Raw genomic sequence first — 23,024 nt, 5'->3', positions numbered from 1 at the left:
ATCCTGGCAAAGATCTCCCCAGTTCCCTACACCACGGCGGCGAGGGCCGTGCTTTGTGCAGCACACAGCTCCCTGCACCCGCTGAGGTGCCAAGAAGGGGGACCAGAGCGTCTGTAAATCAAGCAGCTAAACCCCACCGCGCAGCACCCGCGAGCGGGATTCGAACCCGCGACCTCCCCGCTGAGGAGCCTGCGGAGCGAGCCGCGGCGCCACGGCGGCCGCACGGCACCGCCCCGCTGCCGTGAGGGGCCCGGGCCGCCAGGGGGCGCGATGGCGGCGGGCGCGGCCCCGTGACCGGGCGGCGCGGAGCGGCCCGGCCGCTCCCCCTGCACCAACCCCCTCAGCGCTCCGGCCGGGCCGGGCCGGGCCCAAGCGAGCCGAACCGGGCCGGGCCGAGCCGCCGCCATGTGGCTGGGGCCCGAGGAGGTGCTGCTGGCCGGCGCGCTGTGGGTGACGGAGCGGGCCAACCCCTTCTTCTTGCTCCAGCGCCGGCGGGGACACGGCAAAGGGGGCGGCCTCACGGGTGAGGCGCCGTTGGGCCGGGGGCAGGCACGGCCCGGGGGGTGCTGAGGGGACGAGACGGGCGCGGGGGGTGTGGGGGACCCGGGGTGGGCGGCGTGAGGGGCTCCGGCCTTCTCCGGGACACCCCCGGGCGGTCCCGGGCCTCCCCGCTTGGCCCGGAAAAAATTGGGTTGGGATAAGGGGTTTTTGGGTCACTCAGGTGGCCTCGGGTCTTTGGGGTGTGCTTCATACCCCCCCCCCCCCCAAAAAAAAAAAAAAAAAAAGGTTTAGGTGGGGGAGAGCAAGGTGTGGTTTGTCACGAGCGTTGCTGTGATACTCGCAGATCTCGCTGTGGTACTGGTGGGTATCGCTGTGGTACTGGTGGGTATCGCTGTGGTACTGGTGGGTATCGCTGTGGTACTGGTGGGTATGGCTGTGGTACTCACAGGTATTCCTGTGGTGCTCCTACACATTTTGGGGACAGTCACGGTGCTGTGCGTGGACGGAGGTGAAGTCATGCAGCTGAGCGGTAATTGTGTGTGTGTGTGGCTGCCTGGTATCCCTGGCTGCTGACGGGGACCGTTAAACGAATGTAACTGTGACCAAGGCACGGTGTGAACGACAACAGAATTCCCTCAAACACCCGTGTACATGCAGAATGCCCGCACCGTTACGTAAATAATAAAAAGGTGCTTTTTACATTGGTTGAGTTACGCACAACCAGCCTCATGTGGTTGGCCCTGTGGACCAAATACAAAAAAATACAAACTACAGAAATGACACAAGTGATAAACATCTTTAGCGTATTTCATCTTTTTCACAATACTTAAAATGGTTTTGAACTACTCTCTTATGTAACGCGGTTTGTGTAATTTTGTGTGTGAGTATATAAATGTGTTCTGGAATTTCCCAGTCTCTTCACAAGGAGAAGTCACCCTTGGCGCTGTTCTGGACGATTAAACATTTAGACTGATCTTTTCTTAAGTGCCTGAAGCTTTGAGCCAGTTTACTTCTTGAGCAAGTTCAGCCCAGTGAGAGTCTTCTCCAGAGCCCCTGTGTGCTGGAAGCCGCATGACCTCCTCGCAGAGCTGGACAGCTGCAAGTTAACATCTGGGAGTTAGAATGCAGATATTCAGCCAAGCTAACAAGTTGTTTAAATCATAGTTGTACTCGAGTTCTTGTCTCCATGTTTTGTTACTGGCACACGTGTCAATATATATGACACATTGAGTGTTGTTATAGAAAGTATACAAAATGAGTTTTTAATCCATATTCTGCCAACAACTATACACAGGATACCTGGAGCCAGAACAGATCCTGTTGTATTGGGTGCATATGCATTTGTTTTAAGGATTATGAAACTCCATGTGGCTGTTCTCTGGCTGATCGTGTTATCTGTGGTGCTTCTCTTGAAGTAGGCTCAGTGCTATGTCCCTAATCTGTTGCTTGCTTTTGGGTAGCTGAGGGAGAGATAAAAGGGAGGAGGAAGCAAGTTTCACAGATAGTGAAAGATACAGACGAGTACAATTTGCTCAGGCTCACCCAAAGCATAGGGAGGATGGCAGGGAATTGGGCCTGGGACTCCCGAAGAGCAGACCAGAGGAGCAACTGTGCTCCCTCTCCCTGTTCTAAGATTAGAAAATGAAATAATGAAGATGTTGCAAAATTAATTTATGCTAAAGGTACTCGTAGTACATTATATAGAATTAATAAAGCAAAGTATCATCTTAAATATTTGATTTAAGTAGCAAATTGATTTAATTGAAATGAATGGATTTGCTTTACGAAGTCTAGTGGCGGTCAGCATTTAGTGCTGAAAATGTCTGCCTTTTCATTTACCATATTAAAAAAATAACTTCTGAATTACCAAATTTTGGTTCTCTAGCTGCATTCTTTATTTAATTGAGGTACTTACAGGAATGTCACTGAAACCTGGGAGTACCAGTTTTCTAGAACTATTTGATTCCATTTTGGAATGGACCTTGCCTTCTGTTTGCATAGTTGATACTGAAAGATACAGTATTGAAAACTCTTTTGTGTTATAGTTTAGTGGCTTAAAAATCAGGTAGTAACAAAAGCTTGGAATTTCTGGAGACTTCATATTCTTGTGGCAATCATTTGGATTCAGTGATGAAAGATCTTAGAGGCTTATGAGATTATTGCCCGCACTGAGGACAAAGCTCTGTTTTTCAAAAAGTATTTTTGAGACAAAGTTAATCTGAAGATGTTCCACTTTAACCGTCTCTCCTATTTGTCCGGACCCCATGGAAAAAATGCATTTAATTTCATTATAAAACTCTCCTAGGAAGGCAGAGGATCATAATGAGGTTTAGTAGATATTTAATTGCCATCTAAACTTCAGCCATTAACAGTGGGATTACCTTTGGTGGCTCATAGGTAATTTGCTTTCAGTGACTGGATTTAGGTCTTTGTTTTCTTGACCAAGAACCATCACAGGGTGCATAATAGGAACACTGGTACTTTTTTGTAGTGTCAATGATGTATTTTTGCTTAACCCAATTATTTGGTTTGGTATTGCATTGTTTTAATTTCTGTATGTTTGCTTCCTAGGTCTCCTTGTGGGAACATTAGATGTGGTTTTGGATTCCAGTGCCAGAGTTGCCCCGTACCGTATTCTGCACCAGACTCAGGACTCTCAAGTGTATTGGGCAGTAGCATGTGGTATGTATTGACGTGACTCTTGTCAGAGGCTGGAGTCATGTTATTCTATTCTCTGTTTTCTTCAGGTGATCAGTTACCCAGACAGGAGTATTCTGTGACTGCTCAGGAAATTTTGGTGGGGCAGTGGGTGATGCCAGAAATGGCAAAACTTCTTGGCATTGTTTAAACTATAGGTTGTGAACATAAGGCTCTGTAAAAGCTTCCACTTCAGCAGATGTTATGAAATTTGTATCTTCCAAGATACTGGTTTGTAGGGTCATAGAGGATTGCTCAGAAAATAAAGCTGTGATGACAAAGATTGCTGTGGGATAATGAGTGCTGTGCCAGAACCTGCTTACCAGGAACACAGTACAAGATGGGAACGTGTAAGGTCATTCAAAGTGCCAAACACTCTTGTGGAAATCTTCTTAGTGTTTTGATCCTTTATTTTTCTTCTGCTCTTTCTGGCCTGTAATAGATGTATAGCTATAGTATATCTGTAAAATATATTAATATATCTTTTTAAAGCAGCAAGAATTCTTGGCCTCTTTTACTTGACAGATGTAACTGCTGCGTTGGAATATTGTTGTGCAACCTTCTGGTATCCGGTAGTGAACTCTGCTTAAGGCTTTAAGTCCTACTGGTTGCTGAAAAGAAAATATCTTAAGACATATTTGTTAGAGTGGCTTTGTTTACAATAAGCATCTTCACTTCTCACTTTGTGGTTCAGAAATAAAATCTGAGCATGAAGTAATTACTTGCTAAGCCTGCAGATGTTGAAACCTTGTTTTCCCTGTTCCCATCTTGTCCCCAGGCAACCAACAAAACATTCTCCCTTGCAGAGCTGCTTAAATTCTGCAGGAGAGAGCCTTAGAAATTGCTGCGTTCCACAAAAAAAATCAGTTTCACTTCTGACGAAGGAGGAGGCAGAGAAGAAAACAGGAAAATAAGATGACAGAACAGAAACTGAATAGGAAAAAACAAACAAACAAACAAAACAGAAAATGTATTAGCCACATGTGGTGCAAATAATTCTGTAGTACCTTGACACTCAGTGAGCGTGTTTTTGTACAATTTCAGTAGTGTAGTAGTAGCTGATATTCTCAATATTTCAGTTACTTTGAAGTAATGCAACATGGTAGAATGAGATGGGCTATGTAGCAACTGTATGGAATTTGATAAATTATTATACTAGAATAAATACATTATACTAATCCAAAGTACTATTTTTTAATCATATGATATATTCACGTTACTGTCAAAAGAAGAGTACTGGCATTCACGTAAAGTTATAAAATTTACATGGTTCTCTAGCTGAAAAATGTCCATCTTTAATGTATGGTTTGTCATGTGTAAATACTAGTGGGCAATGTTCCGGTTATGCATGCAGCTTCAGCCTTCAGCATTTTGTTCTTAGAACTCTTTGTAGGAATTGCAGAATTTTAGTCATTTTGTGTATGTTACTCTAATGTTGTTCATAGAAAGACCTCAACTATTGAGACCTGTCTTTTAGCAATTTGTTTGCTATCAGTTGGTGAGAGATGCAGGTCATGAAACAACTAGAAGATGGGATTTATTCCCCCACCACTACTACTTGACTGTTGGTGTGTTTGTTTTTTCCTTTGATGACCAAAGCATCCTGTAATTGATAATTCTGCGCTCTTAAAATTAGCCATTTAGTATTATTCAAAATTAGTTATGCTTCAAAAACAACGTCAAATGGCTTGAATAAACATCAAGTAAACTTATACACAAAAGCAGAAGAAACTGTATTTGTTGTCTAATTCATTGACCTGTACACAGAAACTCAAACTCATAGTCCTGCGGTCCTCTGAGACAAGGCAGCTTATTTGCTTCTAGTTTTTGGTTTCAGGTTTTGGAGTTATTTTTGCTTATGAAACCACAGATTAGCTGGGGTTTGGTTTTGTGGCCGGGTATCCAACTACAAATACACAAATATTGTTTCTTTGCTGAAGCAGCTTCTTAGATAAGAAAGTCAGGTAGAGCAGTAGCTTTAGGGGACTGTTTGTTTCCTGCTGTTTTCTTCATTTCCATCATTAACCACATTGAGGGGTTTAATGTTCTAGCAGAGAATTTGAGTAGTGGGAGGCATGCTGTTAACATTTTTACATATCCCATTGCTTTTGTTTGAAACTTCAAAAGATGAATCTACGGGAATTTGGCAATGAGAAACTTACAAGTGTCTTTGACTTGCAAATTTTGTCTGCATTTAATGTTGTTTCTTATCTTAAAAAATTGAATTGCTATTTTATTTCTTTATTTCTGCATAAGAGAATAGAGTAATAGCCATTGATAGAGGTGAAGAAATCTTTTACTAAACATAAATCTCTGAAACAATTAAGGGAACAAAATGTTAATGAAAGCAACTTTTTATAGAAGAGTTCATTAAACTGGTTAGACAGTGAAGCTTGTCCTCTGTGAACCTTGTGGGCTATGTGGTTAAAGACAACTAACTGTTTGATGCAAGTTTTGCTGAGACCTTTTTTTTTCCTTTAGGAAAGCAAAGAACGTAGCATTTGAATATTTTGGTTGCTTTTTGTTTTGTAATTATATGTTCTGTGCTGCCCATGAAAAATGAAACCCCTTTGGAGGTGTAAAAAGTGTGATTGTTCTGAAATTTCAAGTTTCTTCTGAAAGTTCATTATTTTTATTCTAGACAATTAGGAATTAAGAGTACTTCTTGTCTGGAGCGTAACAATGCTTTTTGTCTGGGGAAAAAAACACTATTTGCTGTGTAATTGCAAATAGGATGATGTGTTGGTAGTGTGCTTATTATCCTCGGTGGCAACTGAGACATTTCATTAGACACATAATGGTGTGTATATAATATCCTCAACATGTATACAATTGATGTGTTTGATGTTTGATCACTGTTTGGTAATTATTAATTCACTGCTATAAACTTGGAGAAAAAAAAGAGCTTGTTCTAATTTATTTTTTTTCTTTGCTCTTCCCTTCATATTTCACCCCTTCAACTAGGATCATCTCGTAAAGAGATCACAAAGCACTGGGAATGGCTGGAGAATAACTTACTGCAGACTCTATCCATCTTTGATAATGAAGAAGATATCACCACCTTTGTCAAGGGCAAGATACATGTAAGGGACATGTTTCCCTGAAGGACTTCTAGATCCTGATAATGAATAGGGAGGTGGTATGAAGAGCTTTTTACCCTTGGAAGGGAGGAAGCAAGAGCTCCATTGCAGAGCTTCAGACATACATTTGAAATTGTCATGAAATGCATACAGTGTTGTCAGCATGACATTATGTCCACAACACTGGACAAATGTTGGGGGGGGAGGTTATGGGCAGTAGATGTCAAGGAGCAGCCTACTTAGGGTAACTAATTAAAATCTAATCACTTATTATAATTCTTGTGAACCTTTGACAGTGTTGAACTAAAGTTGATCTAGGAACAAATATGGGGGAGAGAATTCTGGTTCATAAGCAATGCATTTGTGTTCCCATGATGGTCTTGAAGCCATCTAGGATGTAAAGGAACTGAACCCTAACTTGCATGGGTGTTCAGACAGGTGTCTCTGCTTGTTGTGCAGTTAACACTCTTCAGATGACCAGCACACAGATTCTGCAGAGTAAAAACATAACGTGTGTTTTTTTTTATTGAACAGAAGCAGTCTGAGGCTTTTCTAGTACTCTTGTCAGGTTTCTCTGTAGTTGCTGTGTGTCTGTGTGCGAGAGAGATTGTGGTAATTTGTTTTTCCTTCTGGCTGGTCAAGATCTGACGGCTTGCAGAGTTCAGTGCTTCCTGACAGATGATGATCTTCCTGTTGAAAAAGCGTGTTTGCAAGTGAAAGCAGACCGGTTCTCCTGCAGGGTGTTCACAGTGTTACCAGACCAGCTGTGAGAAACGCAGTCAAATGTTAAACGTGAACCCTAGCTGCGTGTGTTCAGGAGCAGATCAGCTCGTAGACTCCCAGGCTATCTGACTGCTCCTTCTACACGTCTTTACTGTTTCTCTAACTTGACAGGAGAAATGTTAACTGCTGTGTTGTGTTTCTTCTTTCTGTCTTCCGGATTGCTGCTGTGACCTTTAACTGTATATTCTGTCTGTCAGCAGACATCTCTTATCTCTGTGTCTCTCCTCCCATGTCCTTCAGGGAATTATTGCTGAAGAGAACAAGAATCAGCAGCCCCAGAGCGAAGAGGATCCAGGTAAATTCAAGGAGGCTGAACTGAAGATGCGGAAGCAGTTTGGGATGCCAGAGGTGGAGAAGTTGGTCAATTACTATTCTTGCAGCTATTGGAAGGGGCGTGTTCCCCGGCAGGGTTGGCTGTACCTCACTGTCAATCACCTCTGTTTCTATTCCTTCCTGCTGGGCAAAGAGGGTGAGTTATAAACTTACTAATTGTTTTCCTGCTATTTCCCATTATCTTTTTGATGTGGGTGATCTTTCATGGGGACTTTTTTTTTTTTTTTTTTTAAAGCTGAATGGTGTTTGTTTTTTTTTCTCTTTAGGAATCCTTTGAGCTCTGGCTCAACTTGTAGATCCATCCTTGCACTCGTAGACACTTCAGTGAAGTTTAAACTGCCAGGTTGTGCACCTGGGCTTTTACTTCCACTGAATTAGAGAACCAAGCAATTTTTTGACTTTAGTGAGTTTTGTTTGAGAACCACCACCCAGTAATAACAAAACTTAAACCCCTGAGTACAAAGTTAACTTGCTAGAAAGAAAGAATTAAAACATGAGTAATTGTAATTGAAAGCATTTAATGAATAGAAGAGTCCTTTGGAGCTGCATTATTTCTAGTCCAGCTATTCCCAAAGAATATTTCCAAGTATTTTTTGAGAACCCAGAAAAGAATAAAGAAAAGGAATATGCACATGTTAGAGGAAAAAAATACTGTTGCATGGAGAGCTTTCTCGCTGCTTGAGCTTCATTTCTGATTTCTGTTTCGTCTCAAATTGTAATAGTAGCTTTTTTAACTTTTTTTTTTCCTAGTGACACTGGTGATTCAATGGGTGGATGTAACCCAGCTAGAAAAAAATGCTACCCTGCTGTTCCCTGAGTGCATTAAAGTGAGCACAAGGGACAGCGAACTTTATTTTTCCATGTTTCTTAACATCAATGAGACCTTCAAGTTGATGGAGCAGTTGGCTAACATTGCTATGCGGCAACTACTGGATAATGAGAGCTTCCTACAGGACAAGTCCCTCCCAAAGCCCAGGAAGCCTCTTAAGAACATCTCTGCACTAAAAAGGTGTGTGTTTCCAGCAGTGAGAAGACAGAGGAAAGGGGATTGTAATAATAAATCAGCATTACTGTGTAGCTCTCGGGTGCCCCTGGGTTTTTCTCACTCTAGGCAACGCTTCAGTTATTTCAGTCATTAGCCCTCTGCCTGTTGTTTTTTTCCATCCCTAATTGGTATTGAATTCACATAAACCCTCATGTCTTTCTCATGCATGAAGGTACAGACTAGAGGCTCTCAGAAGGAATTTTCAACTTCAAACTACTAAAAATCATATTTAAAAAATAAAGTGTGAAAGAAGAAAATGAAACTGGCCCCTTGGCCTGAAGTTCAAAAATTATAAAAATAAATAAATATGTATGTTGCAAAAAATCCTTCCACTGAGGACTGTTCTTAACAGTATCTGAATCTGATAAAACATTTCAGTTTCCCAGATTTCTGTTCTGAGATGTGCTTGCCTATTTTGTCTTGTATTGCAGGACATACCCTGTCAGTGAAGCATGTCTGAAGGCTGAAAGAGGAGTCAGATAAGGGGTAGCATCTCAGTTAGAGAAATGAATAGTAAGAATTCACAGCACAGGCTGGAGTTTGTTATTGTAACGAACACTTACACTAGTGTTTCTGTGGGTTTTTCAAAGGAGAAAAAAAACTCTAGGGACTACTCTCTACTTTTCCCCAGAGACCTTGATGCTCGAGCCAAAAATGAATGCTACCGTGCCACTTTTCGGCTGCCCAAGGATGAGTGCCTAGATGGACATACAGACTGTACCTTGTGGACACCATTCAACAAGATGCACATTCCTGGCCAGATGTTTGTTTCCAACAATTACATCTGTTTTGCCAGCAAGGCAGAGGAGGCTTGTCATCTCATCATTCCTCTCAGGGAGGTGGGGATTTCTCAGTTGTGTATTACTACAGCCTTTTCTTATCTTTTTGTCTGCTTCTAGCTTTTGTGTCATGCTTTGCAGATAATGGAGAATCTGCTAGATCCAAATGTCTTCTGCCCTTGTCTTTGTCTTCTAGGTGACAATAGTTGAGAAGGCTGATAGTTCCAGTGTCTTGCCCAGCCCTCTGTCCATCAGCACTAAAAGTAAAATGACCTTCTTCTTTGCCAATCTGAGGGACCGAGATTTCTTGGTACAGAGAATCTCTGACTTCTTGCAAAGAACACCATCCAAGAAACCATGCGGCAGTGACAGGGAATGGAAGTGGAATATGGGTGATCCTGGATGCGAGGTACTAAGGAAATAGGTGGGAGGAGCATTTTTGCACCTTTCAGGCGGACACAGGGATAGTTCTTGAAGGACGATTTAAAGGAAAAGCCAGAACTGTAGCCACCTCTTCTCTACCACCTCTGTCTCCAGTCTGGCAGATATGTTATGTATGACTTAACTTTACAACAGTAGAAATACGTTATGTTTTTTATCAAAGTAAATATTTGCATTTTCCAGGAAGTTCCAGAGTTGCCTTCCAGCAGCCCACTTGCAGTTAGCCCCCCATCTGCTCTCAACAATCGACCTGTCAACTTCTGCGCAGGGGAAGTGCCAACAGCCTCCCAGGGACTGCTCAAACTTTTCAGAAGAAATTCTGAGGAGCTCTTGGGACCCAAAGGGGTAAATGATATTTTAACTTAAATCAATTAACTATAAATAGTGTATAGTAGGTGGCAGATTTCCTGTCCTGCTCTGAGACTATAAACGCATTTTCTCCCTAGCTTCTGTCACCGCTGCAGTATCACTGTCACCATGGTAGTGCTGCATAGATGTAACCTAACCATCAGCTTACTGTATCAGCACTGAGATACATGAGTAGAGGCTGAGAAACTTGTGTTACTGTGCTTTTGGGATACAAATTAGTATCTGTGAAGAACTGCTTTTCTTCAGATCAAAGCAGTAGAGAACTGGTATCTTGGCTTCCTAGACAGTCATCTTCGACCAAGGTTCTTGCATTTATATAGAGATTTGCAAGGTGTAATATCATTGCTAAGCCCATGTTTCTGTTGTGCAGATGACTTAAAGCAGGTCAGAACTGATTCAGAACAGTATAGATTAGCATACACCCTTTTATTCAGCAGGAAGAAGAAAATCTTTAGGTGTCACAGTGCATTTCTTTCATGAAGTGTAGGCCTGAGTACCCAGAAATCACCTGTTATGCAAATATAAAAAATGCTTTGATCTCCTAAAATGGCTTTGTTTGTTCCTGTGCAGGCAAAGGAGAAGATGAAGGAAGAGTCTTGGAACATTCATTTCTTTGAATATGGGAGAGGGATGTGTATGTATCGCACTGCCAAGACTAGGGAGCTGGTGCAGAAAGGAATCCCAGAGAATCTTCGTGGAGAGCTGTGGCTACTTTTCTCAGGTAGGAGGTTGTGAGGGATACTGTGGCAGCTAGCAGAAAAAAGTGTTCTGCACATCTCAAGGGAAAAGGTATAAATCACAGCTCATTTCAGAAGAGATAAATCAGAAGTTAACTCCACCTGAATTATACTTCATGGTTGTCTTGGACAAAAATGCAGCGATTGCATTACTAATATGACTTTATTTATGAGTGTAGTAGCTCTTTGGTCAATTTTGTCTGAATTTCAGTGTTGGGACTTACACTCTAACCTGATGCTTTGACAATGAATTTGTTTCTATACTTACTTTCATGTCTATTTGTAGTTGCTGAGTTTGTGTAGTGCTTCCTGGATGCCTCTTCTCTGATGCTGTGGGCATAGAGCCTATATTTTGAAGCACAAGAAGTGATGCAGTATTTATTTGTCATTACAGGGGCTTGGAACGAGATGGTCACTCATCCTGGTTACTATGGAGATCTTGTGGAAAAGTCAATGGGAAAGTACAATCTTGCTACAGAAGAAATTGAGAGAGATCTGCACCGTTCTATGCCAGAACATCCTGCCTTCCAGAATGAGTTGGGAATTGCTGCCCTCCGGAGAGTCTTAACAGCTTATGCATTCAGAAATCCAACAATTGGGTACTGTCAGGTAAGAAAGAAGTCTCAGACTTATCAGCCCCTGCATGGTTACCATGACTGTATTGGATCTTTTCTTGGTTCAGTTTCAAGCTTTTCCTTCTTGCTGTGCATGTGATGGAAAGAAGTGGTGATGTTGCATGGATCTCTTAATTATCCTTTGGATACAGCATTAATATAGACTTTGCACATATCCGTTATGTGTGGTGACACATTCTTTCAGTAGTTTTTGTGCTAGACTCTCCTTACTTCAAGAAAAGCATCTCCTGGTTTCCTTGAAATAAGCAATGGAATCAAGCGAATAGTGATGCACATGAGCAATATATCACAAATGAAGCCAGTTGCTGTTTCGCAAACAGCTCAGTAGAAATTCAGATTTGTTTTGTGTATTTCTGTGCCATGAGAGGTTCTTGTTACATTGTTCTGTTACGATCAAAGCTTTTTCTGAAAACTTTGAAAATCATATATGGTCGTGTTTATTAACAAAAGTGCTTGACAAAAAGTAGTTACATTATCTGCTGCCTCGCAGAGGAACTGAAACAGGAAGGTTAATTGTCTCAAGGTCACCTAGTGACTCAGATACCAGTAAAAGCTGGAAATAAATCTGACTCTCACTCCCACAAGACTGCTTTGCTGTAATCATGCCCTTTAAGTTTAGCTGATCTGTAATGACAGAATTTTCATGAACGTCTTCATGTTTCTCTCTCTCTCTCTCTCTATCTCTCTCTGCCTGTGTTTAATGCTGCCAACAAATAGGCAATGAACATTGTTACATCAGTGCTGTTGTTATACTGCAATGAGGAAGAAGCTTTCTGGCTCCTAGTGGCTTTATGTGAGCGGATGTTGCCAGATTACTACAACACAAGAGTAGTGGGTGAGTCTTTGTCAATATCATGCTGGATCCTGGATTTTCAGCTACAGTTTTGTCAGAATCTCTCGGGAATATTTTGTTTCTTCAGAATTAGTTAAACGTGATGGGTTTTAAAGATGAAGCACAAGCCTCTTCCCTTTAAAGTTGCAGGTGTGTGGTGGAGGCATAGGAAGAGATGCTATGGGCTACCAAGCTAAACAAGGAAGATGGAGTCGAGAATAATCTCCATCTATACGTGTTATGTTTATTGGGAACAGGGTAACAAATCTAAACAAATGTGTTACTTTTAGTTCTGATATTAAGAAGCTGATAGGAAATCAAAGTGAACTCATAATGTTTTGTTTAATAATTGATTAACTTGGTTATAGTGCCATGACCTCACAAATTCGAGTTCTGACATTGTTCTTGTCTCTTTTCCCAGGTGCATTGGTGGACCAAGGCATCTTTGAAGAACTTACACGAGAGTATCTTCCACAGCTGTCAGAAAAGATGCAGGAGCTGGGAGTGATTTCTACCATATCCCTTTCTTGGTTTCTCACGCTCTTTCTCAGTGTCATGCCCTTTGAGAGTGCTGTGGTCATTGTTGACTGTTTTTTCTACGAGGGCATCAAGTTTATCTTGCAGGTGTCGTTGGCCATACTTGATGCCAACATGGAGAAGTTGTTACAGTGCTGTGATGAAGGTGAAGCCATGACTATTCTGGGCAGGTACCATTACTTGTTCTTACTTATAACTGAATGGTGATGGTACCCTGTTTAGTCATCATTCCTTTGTACCTTATAAGAGAGAGTCTTTTATAGTTCCCATGAATTCCATTACATAGCAGGTCATAGAAATTTGTCTAGGGTGAAACTTGAGCACCAGAGATGTTTGCTATTGCTTTCTGCAACAGCTGAAACAAATTTTCAGCTGAAGTATGAGCTGAGGAATCCCATATTTGCAGAGCTGTTTGTTTGGTGGCATACTACATTCCTGTTTCTCAGTTTGAATTTGAAATCCACAGGGTTGCTTATCCAAAATTCACAAAAGAATTCTAATCCACTATTAAGAACAAGTCCTGGCAAGAATGGCCTTCTTGTAACAGAAAACTTGATCAAGCAGATATTTCGCAAGTGTAGTAAATAAAAGAATTTCTTGTTTGAAATGTGAATCTGTCCTATTTGCAGTAAGATCTTCAGCTTACTGCTGGGAGCCTGCTTTTGAAAAGAACAGATATCCCCAAAGTAGAGTGAAAATCAGCTGTCTGTCTGAGATGTTGAGGATAGCATTGTGGGTTAGCTGGGAAAAAATAAATTTTCCTATGTGTTTCCATTAATAATACAAAGGAGTTAGGGCTGATGCATTTAGGATATTACTGCTTTTCTTTGACACTAATCCTGGAGTCTTGGATCTGTTTGTTTGTTTTCTCCACAGGTATTTGGACAATGTAGTTAACAGACAGAGCGTCTCACCCCCTATTCCCCACTTGCACGCCTTATTGACGAGTGGAGATGACCCACCACTTGAAATTGACATCTTTGACCTCATCAAAACATCCTATGAGGTCAGGTTCTGGCTTAGTTTTTGCCTAAGTGATTTTTCTCCCCTAAAATCCAGTTTTATACAGACGGAATTTGAAGTGCTCGTAGCTCGAGGTGCCCAAGGAGCGCATGCTCAAGCCACTAATATTTTTGTTTGGTATAAGTAGAGCCTAACATTTTTGACTATTGTGGATTCCAAAGAGTCTCTCCAGCACCAGGGGAGACTGTCAAAAATCATGAGGTATGCTGCAGAAACATGGAAGCATCCCAGTTCATTTCCACAGTTTTTTCTCACCTTTTTGCTGCCAGTAAAAGGTTTCTGGGGGTTCTAGATAATCTCTGAGGGTACACTACACTTGTTAAAGATCATGTAATTCAACAGGGATTATTTGTTCTTAAGGAGATGATGCTGACCTGGTCCGCTTTTTTTTTTTCTTTTGTAGAAATTTAGCAATTTGAAGGCAGATGATATTGAACAAATGCGTTTTAAACAAAGGCTGAAGGTGATCCAGTCCCTAGAGGATACAGCCAAGAAGAGTGTGGTATGTGACTCCCAGATTAAATGAGCTACCAAATGGCATATTAATGCAATGCGTTTTGCTTTAAGAATCAAGAAAGTTTGCTCCGTAGCAAACCTGGTTTTAAGTCACTTAAAGAATGGCACTTAATGTGAGAAATGGATTTACTGGCTGGAATAATGGATTTTCAGTTTTCTTGTTCACATAGGTCTAGTTAATCTAATAAAATGGTTTAAAGTGATTGGGCATGATCAAATTAGATACTTGGCATGGAGGGAGATAAAAACCACTTATAGGCCTCATAATAGTCTCCAATGCCTAACACTGTCTGTTTTCCTACTTGCCTGTAATCTTTGAGAAAAATAGATAGCAGATAAGTATTTTTCTCCTATTTAGAGGGTATGCTAGCATGTTGGGGAATTTTACAGAAGGGTTAATGGCTAGAAAGGAGTATTGACATCTGTTGCAACTATCTCCCACGCTCCAGGTGGGGAACCTTGTCCATCTGTTTCTTTTGCTGTTGTTTTTCTGTGCATCTGAGTCAAATATCTGAAGACAGAAACAAGAGGGAGGGGCAACACAGGGTTCTCAGTGCTGCAGAGACAGGAAGTAATCAGTGAGTTTTTACTAGCTGCTTAAAATGTCAGTGGTTTCTGCTTGACCAGAAACTGTCTTCTTGACCTGTAATCCATAGCAATGGAAGATATCGGAATGGTTATGTTTTCTCTCCTCTCTTGTGTCATATCTCATTTTAATTGTTTTCTTCTCTTCTTTGTTACACAGATTTTTCACTGAGTCATATTTAATTTGTCTAGCTTTGAAATAAATAGCTCACTCTGTTTTTTCCCTAACTGTAGGTCCGAGCTGTGTCTAGTGACATTGGTTTCTCTATTGAAGAACTAGAAGAGCTGTATGTAGTGTTCAAGGTAAGAACCTATAGAAGCTATAGAGTGAGGAGGGGTGTGTTCTGACACAGAACAAATGTCAAAATAAGTAAAAAAGGAAGTAATGATTCTGTTTTTATTCTTGATCCAACTTGTCAGAAGCAGATGTGGGGTTCTGTTACATGTGGTGCAACTGAGACCGGCTCTATTACGAAATGATTCTTTGGGGGGCAAAGATGGTCAAACCAAGTTCACAGTATTTGAATGACGCTTACTCAGAGAACACAGTCAAGAGAAAGGAATGTCACACAGCACTTATGGAGCTAGGATTGACTTATACCTCAGTTTTTATTCTCAGGTTTGCCATAGAGTTGCTCTGTAAGTGCTGTGCCTCTGTTTGCCAGTGTATGTATTGTTTAAAAAAAAAAAAAAAAAAAACTGATCAAACTTCATTTACCAAAGTCACTGCAAATTCAGTTCCACTCTGCTATAGACTCAGAGTCCTAGTTGTAAAATCTGCATTTTCCCTTTGCGGTAAATACTGACTTTCATTTCATTCAAACCTGAAATAATCTTTTTTGTATTTTTCACTTAAATTTGTTCCGTATGGTTTTGTGAAATCCCTGTCTCTTCCTTCACATCATACTATTTTGTAGTGAAATAATGCTAGTAATAATGGTTGAGATAAACAGTGTGTCTGACATATCTCGTCTCTGCTTACTTGGTGCTATTCTTGAGCTATAAGAAAGTCTCCACTCCCTAGGATTGTTGTAGTATAAAATAATCTGACCTATCAACCCTTTCCTTCCAAAGGCAAAGTATCTGATGAGTTGCTACTGGGGAAACAATCGTGCTGCAGCTGCCCGCCGAGATCAGAGTTTGCCCTACCTGGAGCAGTATCGCATAGACATGGAGCAGTTCAAAGAGCTGTTCATCAGTTTGACACCCTGGTCCTGCGGTGCACATACACCTGTGCTGGCAGGACGCTTGTTCCGGCTTCTGGATGAGAACAGGGATTCTCTCATTAACTTCAAGGAGTTTGTTACAGGGATGAGTAAGTGGTATTTCTGGAGATCTTGGAATATTACAGAAAAACATTTTCTGTCCTCTTCCAGAGAACTAAAAAAATAAAGAGATGGTGATGTTTGCACTATCGTGAAGGGAGGGTTGACAGTCTTACATGATGTTTCAGGCAGAACAAAAGATGCCTTTTTCCTGCTAGACAGTCTCCCATTTTGGGAAACAATACGTGGTAAACCTACAAGATGAAGCTTTGCTGGGGATATTTCTTTGCTGCTTCTGCAGAGAGCTTTATTCAGCTTAGCATTTCCTCATTGCATTAGAACTCATTCTGTTTTGAGCTTGTGTGCAGAGGGTGATTCTTTATCCTAACTGCTGTTTTTCTTACTCTTCTGATTTATTTTTTTACTTGCAGGTGGGATGTACCATGGTGACCTCACAGATAAACTCAAAGTACTTTACAAACTTCATCTGCCTCCTGGTGAGTGATTGCTTCCATATACTGCTACTAGTGAGCATGGTCTGTTCTGACATGCAATAGAAAAGGGATGGCTCATGAGTTTTGCTGATGAAATGGGTAATGCCACTGTTCAGTTACCTTAGAGATCTTAACATTTCTTTCTCTGTGAGTACAGCTCTGAATCCAGAGGAGACGGAGTCTGCTTTGGAGGCCACGAGTTATTTCACAGAGGATGTTACAACAGAAGGTAATGCAACACTTTGTGCCTGTACACCTCAGTTTAGGTAGGAGTTGCAGCACAAATCCATGTGCTGTGAATGGTGATTTTTGCAAGGCATGGTCTCATGGTGGGCAATATGTTAAGATTGCCAGTGGTTTTGAGTTGGCTGCTGTTATTGCATGATGGGAAAGAAGTTTGGAGCTTCAACTGCTGAGCACCCATTTCATGCAGGACACAGCACGCTCTGAAGCACAGAGACAGCTGAGAAGGAGCGGTGTGCTTTTACCAGTTCCTGTCTCTCACCCTGATTTGGGTTTTTCATGCGAGTCTCATTGTCTCTCTTCTTGTTTTTGTTTCTTTCTCTGTGTTTGTCTCTGTGTGGCCTTTTCTTCTGTTTTATCTGGGATATTGTCCCCTCAACCCCTCTTTCTTCTGCTCCAGTATCTCCTTTTGTCTCAGAGCTGGATTTCTGCCTGCCCTGTGAGTCTCAAGGTCAGTCCATGGATTATGTGCACACGTTGAGCATGGCTGTAATGCTGATATTTTCTGCCAGCACCAACATGCTATTTTAAATGCTCTGAAGTTGCTGCTGCTCCTCTCTCATGACATTCCTGCTGTGAATAAAGTATTATAAGTAATTAAACACACTTCAATATATTCTACCTATTGTGTTTTGACCTTGGCCAAAATAGGTTTTGTCCATCTTAAGTATGGACAAAGTATGTTGTTTGTGCTTTATGTTTACCAAAAAAGAGTAATGCTCCAAAAAAAAAAAGAGTTAAATAAAAGGGGTAGTTGCACTGTTTGGTGCTAGATGGCTAACTGAATAAGTCTGAGCTCAGACTAGATTTCCTGTGTAGTCTAGTGACGATATAAGGAACCAGAAGTGAAATTCATAAAATTAGACTCTGCAAATTACTGCCAAAATGTCTGCTCAGCCCATGAGTAATGGACAGTGTAGACATTAGTCACTTACCCTATGTACTCAGTAGTGGATTAGTTTTTTTCCATTTGTTATCTTGCTTTGGATAACGGAACTTTTGTCTTTAAGCCATGCCATTGCTTAGGAGCCTTTTATGTCTGTTTCACCCTTTCTTTTAGAGTTCTGTCATCTCCCTCAGCTGTTTCACCCTCTTTTTCAGTGTGGCTTCTTTTTTTCCAGTTTATCCCAACACCCTCATGCTTCTGTCCTGTGGGAGTGTGTGATCTAGCTTCTGTTAAATATATTCATACATGATTTTAATTTGGATATGAGTTGTCTTATAGTCTTCATGTGTTGTGTTGTTGAAAAACAGATATTAATGACTTTTTAATAATTTTGTTATTTTTAGAAACCCCAGAAGACAAAGGAAGGAGAAATGACAATGGTCAAGAAAAAGGTAATTTCATCATAAAGACATTCCAATCTTGTTTCTTTCATATTACCAACTTAATTGTCCTTCGCTGTATCATGAAGACCTTTCAAAGTGACCTGCATGGACAGTGACAAAGTGGGATGTGAGCTACAAAGTAGCCCTCCTGCCTTACTGCTCTGACTTTTTAGCCTACCAAGATCATGACATTTGAAAATCACATTTGGTTAGTTATCAACTAATAGAGTTAATTTATTAGAAATCAGGCTAATGCAGGAGTGTTAAGATTGCAGCCCAGAAGGCCAAGTGTATTCTGGGCTGCATCAATAGAGGTGTGGCCAGCAGGTTGAGGGAGGTGATTGTCCCCCTCTACTCTGCCCTTGTTGAGGCCCTTCCTGGAGTGCTGCATCTAGATTTGGGGCCCCCAAAGCAAGAAGGATGTGGACCTGGACCTGTTAAAGTGGGCCCAGAGGAAGGTCACAATGATGATTAGAGGCTGGAGCACCTCTCCTATGAAAAAAGGCTGAGAGAGCTGGGGATGTTCAGCCTGGAGAAGAGAATACTTCAGGGAGATCTTACTGCAGCCTTTTAGTACTTACACGGGGTTTATAGAAAAGATGGAGAGTGACTTTTTACATGGGCAGGTTGTGATAGGACAAAGGGGAACAGTTTTAAACTAAAAGAGGGGAGATACAGATTATAAATGTTTGGAGGAAATTCTTCACTTAGAGGGTAGTGAGACACTAGACCCGGTTGCCCAGAGAAGTTATGGATGCCCCATCCCTGGAAGCATTCAAGGACAGGTGGGCTGATCTAGTGGGTGGCATCCCTGCCCATGGCAAGGGGGTTGGAACTAGAGGCTCTTTAAGGTCCCTTCCAGCACAAGTCATTGTGAAGATTACTGCTCTACTGAATTTTATCAGATAAACCAGCAGAAAACAATGCAACTTTCCTGAGAGATGCTTTCCTGAGCTGTCAATAAAACTTGCTTCCAATGTGTTTTTTGCTGAGCTGGGGTTCTCTTTGTCTGAAACCATTAACCACCTGGCAGTAGTGCCTTGGTCTTGTCTTGCAGAGGAGAAAGGTACCAGTCCACAGGACTACAGATACTACCTAAGAATGTGGGCCAAAGAAAAAGAGTCCAAAAAAGAAACTATTAAAGATCTCCCTAAAATGAGCCAGGTAAGAATTGAACCTGAAGGTTTCCAGTTAGATGACTGACAGCTTATCAGAGAATTCAGCAATATGTGGCAGCTATTTTGCCAGCATGCTCAGTCATTGCCAGTAGATTGCCTTGCTCTTCTGGTCTGGTGAGCTTTAGAAGCCTCTAGTTCTAAACAGTTGCGTTTAATTCCTCAGTGGACATGTAGCTGGCTATCAAGCTGCTTTGTTTCCACCTGACAAACGTGTTTGATTCTGTGCCTCCAGGATCATTTTTTCCTGTAAGACCTGCAATCTTTGTTTTCCCTCTAGAGCAGTATGTTTCAGATATGCCACCAGTCATACAAACTTGTTTGGCTTTTTGTTTTTGCATTGCCTGAAGTTAAAGTTGCTTAGGAGAGAGCAAAGAATGTGGTTACAAGAGAGTCTGATGACTAGTGCCACCTTTTCTGTCTCTAATTTCCTTTATGGGTGCTTTTTATACCGGTTGGGAAATGTGTAGAAGCTGACCACAAAAGAGAAACAGGGCAGAAGTAAAGCTTAGGTTTTCTCAGGTGTGAGCATGTCAGTATTCTGTTCATCTGGCAGCAAAAATACTGCCAGTATTAAATTCCTAGCTGTGTCTCAATTTAGCCTCTAGAGCAGAGAGAGGAGTTTGCCTGTGTTTGGACTGTTCTGAATCAGTAAAAGTCACTACTTGATGGGGAGGCAAATAAATGATGAGTCAGGCAAGATGGTGTCTGTTGTTTCATCAACCACTGTCAACTTTTTGCAGCCTTAAGTATGATTTTTGGTCTTTGTCTCTGAAAGGAACAATTCATAGAGTTATGCAAAACCCTTTACAACATGTTCAGTGAGGACCCCGTAGAACAAGAGCTGTACCATGCAATTGCCACTGTAGCCAGTCTCCTTCTGCGAATTGGGGAGGTTGGGAAGAAGTTCTCCAGCAGACCTGTAAGGAAGTCTGAGGACTGCAAAACAAACAGTACCCAAGATCCTGTGAGTGAAGAGGAGTCACCAACATCTGAACAGAGTCAGAATTCGGCAGTGGAGCAGCAACCCCAAGCTGACCACGAGGACAAAACCTGCGGAGATCCTCAGCCTGAAAAAACCCAGCAGGAGAACCAAACACTGGGAGATGGGTCAGGGGAAGGACAAGGCTCTCCTTTGCAGCTGCTATCAGATGATGAAACCAAAGACGATATGTCCATGTCTTCCTACTCCATGGTCAGCACGGGCTCCCTGCAGTGTGAAGACATTGCAGATGACACGGTCCTGGTTGGTTGTGAAGGTGGCAGTGCAGCTGCCAGGTACGGCAGTACCATCGACACTGACTGGTCAATCTCCTTTGAGCAGATCTTAGCTTCCATGCTGACTGAGACAGCCCTCGTAAACTACTTTGAGAAAAAGGTCAACATTCTGCAAAAGATCAAAGAACAGAAGAAGGTGGAGAGGCAGTTCAGTTCATCCAGTGACTATGAACTTTCCTCTGTGTCAGGGTGAACTCAAAGCAGTAATTGTCTTTGGGAAATGAAACGGGGAGATAATGTGGCAGATGGCAGGATGGTTTGATATTTTGTGTTTGTTTTTTTTTCTGTTATTGTTGTTCTTTAATCAGAGACCAGTAACTACACAATTATGATAGATTCTGATCGATAAGGGGCTTCAGACAGTGACTGCTTTCTGTAGGTGCTTTTTTGGCTACTTGGGCTGGCAGAATTAGATTTACATTCTCAAGAGCCATTAGAACCTAATAGCCCCTGACGTACAGAATTACCACCGTAAATTATGCATGTCTGCCTTTTGCTGTCTTTTATTTTAATGACGTTTTATTTCAGACAGTAACTGCTCCTTGCCTGCCCTTGTTTGCTGTAGGTTCCTGGGTAACTTGCACAGCAGATGCAGCCTGGCTTGAAACCATGTTCACATCTGGCTGCAGTCTGAGAGCTCATGCAGTGTCCTCAAGTGCTATAGGACCCTGACCTATAAATAAATAGTCTTGTAAGTTCTTCAGTGCTGTTCTGTGACCCAGCAGCTATAATGCAGATGTGCCCCCACTGCTCCCAGCACCCTAAGATCTAAACACACATTCTCAGATCTGCTGGTTTCTTTCAGATGTGATTTGGCACTTTCATAGGATATGATAACTTTTTTCTCATTCAGCATTCAGGAGACGGTTTTCAGATAAACTTGGTTTTCTAGCTTTTGCTCTTCTAATTCGTTGAAAGCCAATTGTTTTTAGTTTCTCTGGGAAACCACAAGCTCCTTGACTTGAGTGCAGAAGTAATATTAAGTCAATCAATGGGCCCGTGACAGTTGTAAGGAGGAGGGAGTATGTTCCTGACATACAAGTCAGTGAATCAGCCTCAACATTGCAGATCTGTGGCACACTGGTCTGCTGGACTTTCCCTGTTGGAGCGGAAAATATTCATTTTCTTGCTGAGTCTCTTTTTTTTTTTTTTTCTTTTTTTGCTAACTAACCATGGGTCCAATTTTCAGAAAGACTCCTAAGAATACTGTGATCAGTCAGCCCTTGCAAATGCCGGGGGTAGGAAGGTTTGCAGGAGCGCTGTGCCACCTGCAGCTGCTGAGTGTGTCCCTTCTGAACATCTCGTGTACAAAGTGTCTGACCACAGACGTGCTCGTAGAAACTGCTGCACATCAGAGGGCTTTTACACCTGAAGAGGAAGAAGGCAAAGCAGTGTGGTGCTCTGCCATCAGCCCATTATGGGAAACCCGAATAGACTAGATCTCTTTCCAGTTAAGGAGATTAAATAACTGGGAGACTGAGCGACTGCTCTCTAAATCGGCAAAGCCCAGAAGAAACTAAGAGTTAGCCTTCTGGTAGCAGGGCATCCGCTCCGAGGAAGGAGAATTGATGCTGTCTGTACAGCTGAATTCATCTCAGTGCACAAGCATCTGCCTCGAAGGGCCAGAGCGAGAGATGCTGGTGCTCAGCGAGAGCAAACCCCGCACTGAGGGCAAGGTTTGCTACAGCTTCTGGCTGGCATTGGGAATGTAAAGGCTGGGAAGGACGCGTGTGGTCGGATGTTCCCATTTAACACTACTCGGTGTGCTACTCAGTGTTAATCCCCCCTCGTGACGTTCTCTCTGTGTATTCACAGCTCGTACGTATTTCTTATTTTCCTGCCTCCTCTGTCCTGTATCCGGAGAGCAGCCATGAGTAAAACCGCTTTTACTAATTATTCAGTAATTTATTGTAATTTTTTAAAAGTCCAACTACTCCATGTGATTTTACACTGTCTGTCTGACCTGTCATGTACTCAATAAACGAACCAGAACCCGATGGGCATCCTGGGCTGCCTTTTTTGTTTGTTTGTTCCCTGAGCTCCTGCAACGGTGCTTGGGCCTTGTCCATGGCAGTAACCTTAAAGGATGGACTCGGTGGGGCTGGAGCGAGCCTTTATTGTCATGCTGTGTATTCACTTGCTGTGAATTTACTCACTTTTGGGTGGCTGGAGTGAATTTTTATTATTTTGTGTATTTATTTATGGCATGGCGCACGCTGTCACGAGCTTCAGGGTGAGAGCTCCGGCTAGGTGGCTACGCAACCAGGAGCTGCTTTCCTCCAGGAATAAGGTGACAGTGCCCTAATTAACGATCGTGCGCTAATTAATGACCGTGCCCTAATTAACG

At 42.0% G+C, this 23,024-nt stretch overlaps 1 protein-coding gene across 2 annotated transcripts; it reads left to right on the top strand.

The window, feature by feature from the left end:
- Positions 1-302: 302 nt before the first annotated feature.
- On the top strand, positions 303-22,674 carry TBC1D9B (TBC1 domain family member 9B). Of its 2 annotated transcripts, XM_084535352.1 has the most exons (22): positions 303-523; positions 3,073-3,183; positions 6,163-6,281; positions 7,302-7,530; positions 8,145-8,403; positions 9,071-9,278; positions 9,415-9,627; positions 9,843-10,004; positions 10,599-10,749; positions 11,160-11,374; positions 12,118-12,235; positions 12,654-12,939; positions 13,646-13,775; positions 14,196-14,294; positions 15,128-15,196; positions 15,968-16,208; positions 16,590-16,655; positions 16,810-16,881; positions 17,296-17,346; positions 18,186-18,233; positions 19,282-19,388; positions 20,178-22,674. In XM_084535352.1, exons 1-22 carry the CDS (start codon positions 406-408, stop codon positions 20,868-20,870), a joined length of 3,765 nt encoding a protein of 1,254 aa, XP_084391478.1. In that variant the 5' UTR covers positions 303-405; the 3' UTR covers positions 20,871-22,674. The 2 variants fall into 2 exon arrangements, with proteins under 2 accessions (XP_084391478.1, XP_084391479.1); XM_084535353.1 differs by lacking the exon at positions 17,296-17,346 and having other exon boundaries at positions 304-523.
- The last annotated feature ends 350 nt before the right edge of the window (positions 22,675-23,024 follow it).

Source organism: Aythya ferina (genome assembly GCF_964211825.1).
Source record: "Aythya ferina genome assembly, chromosome: 14".
Taxonomy (NCBI): domain Eukaryota; kingdom Metazoa; phylum Chordata; class Aves; order Anseriformes; family Anatidae; genus Aythya; species Aythya ferina.
This window is presented reverse-complemented; position numbering and strand designations above follow the sequence as displayed.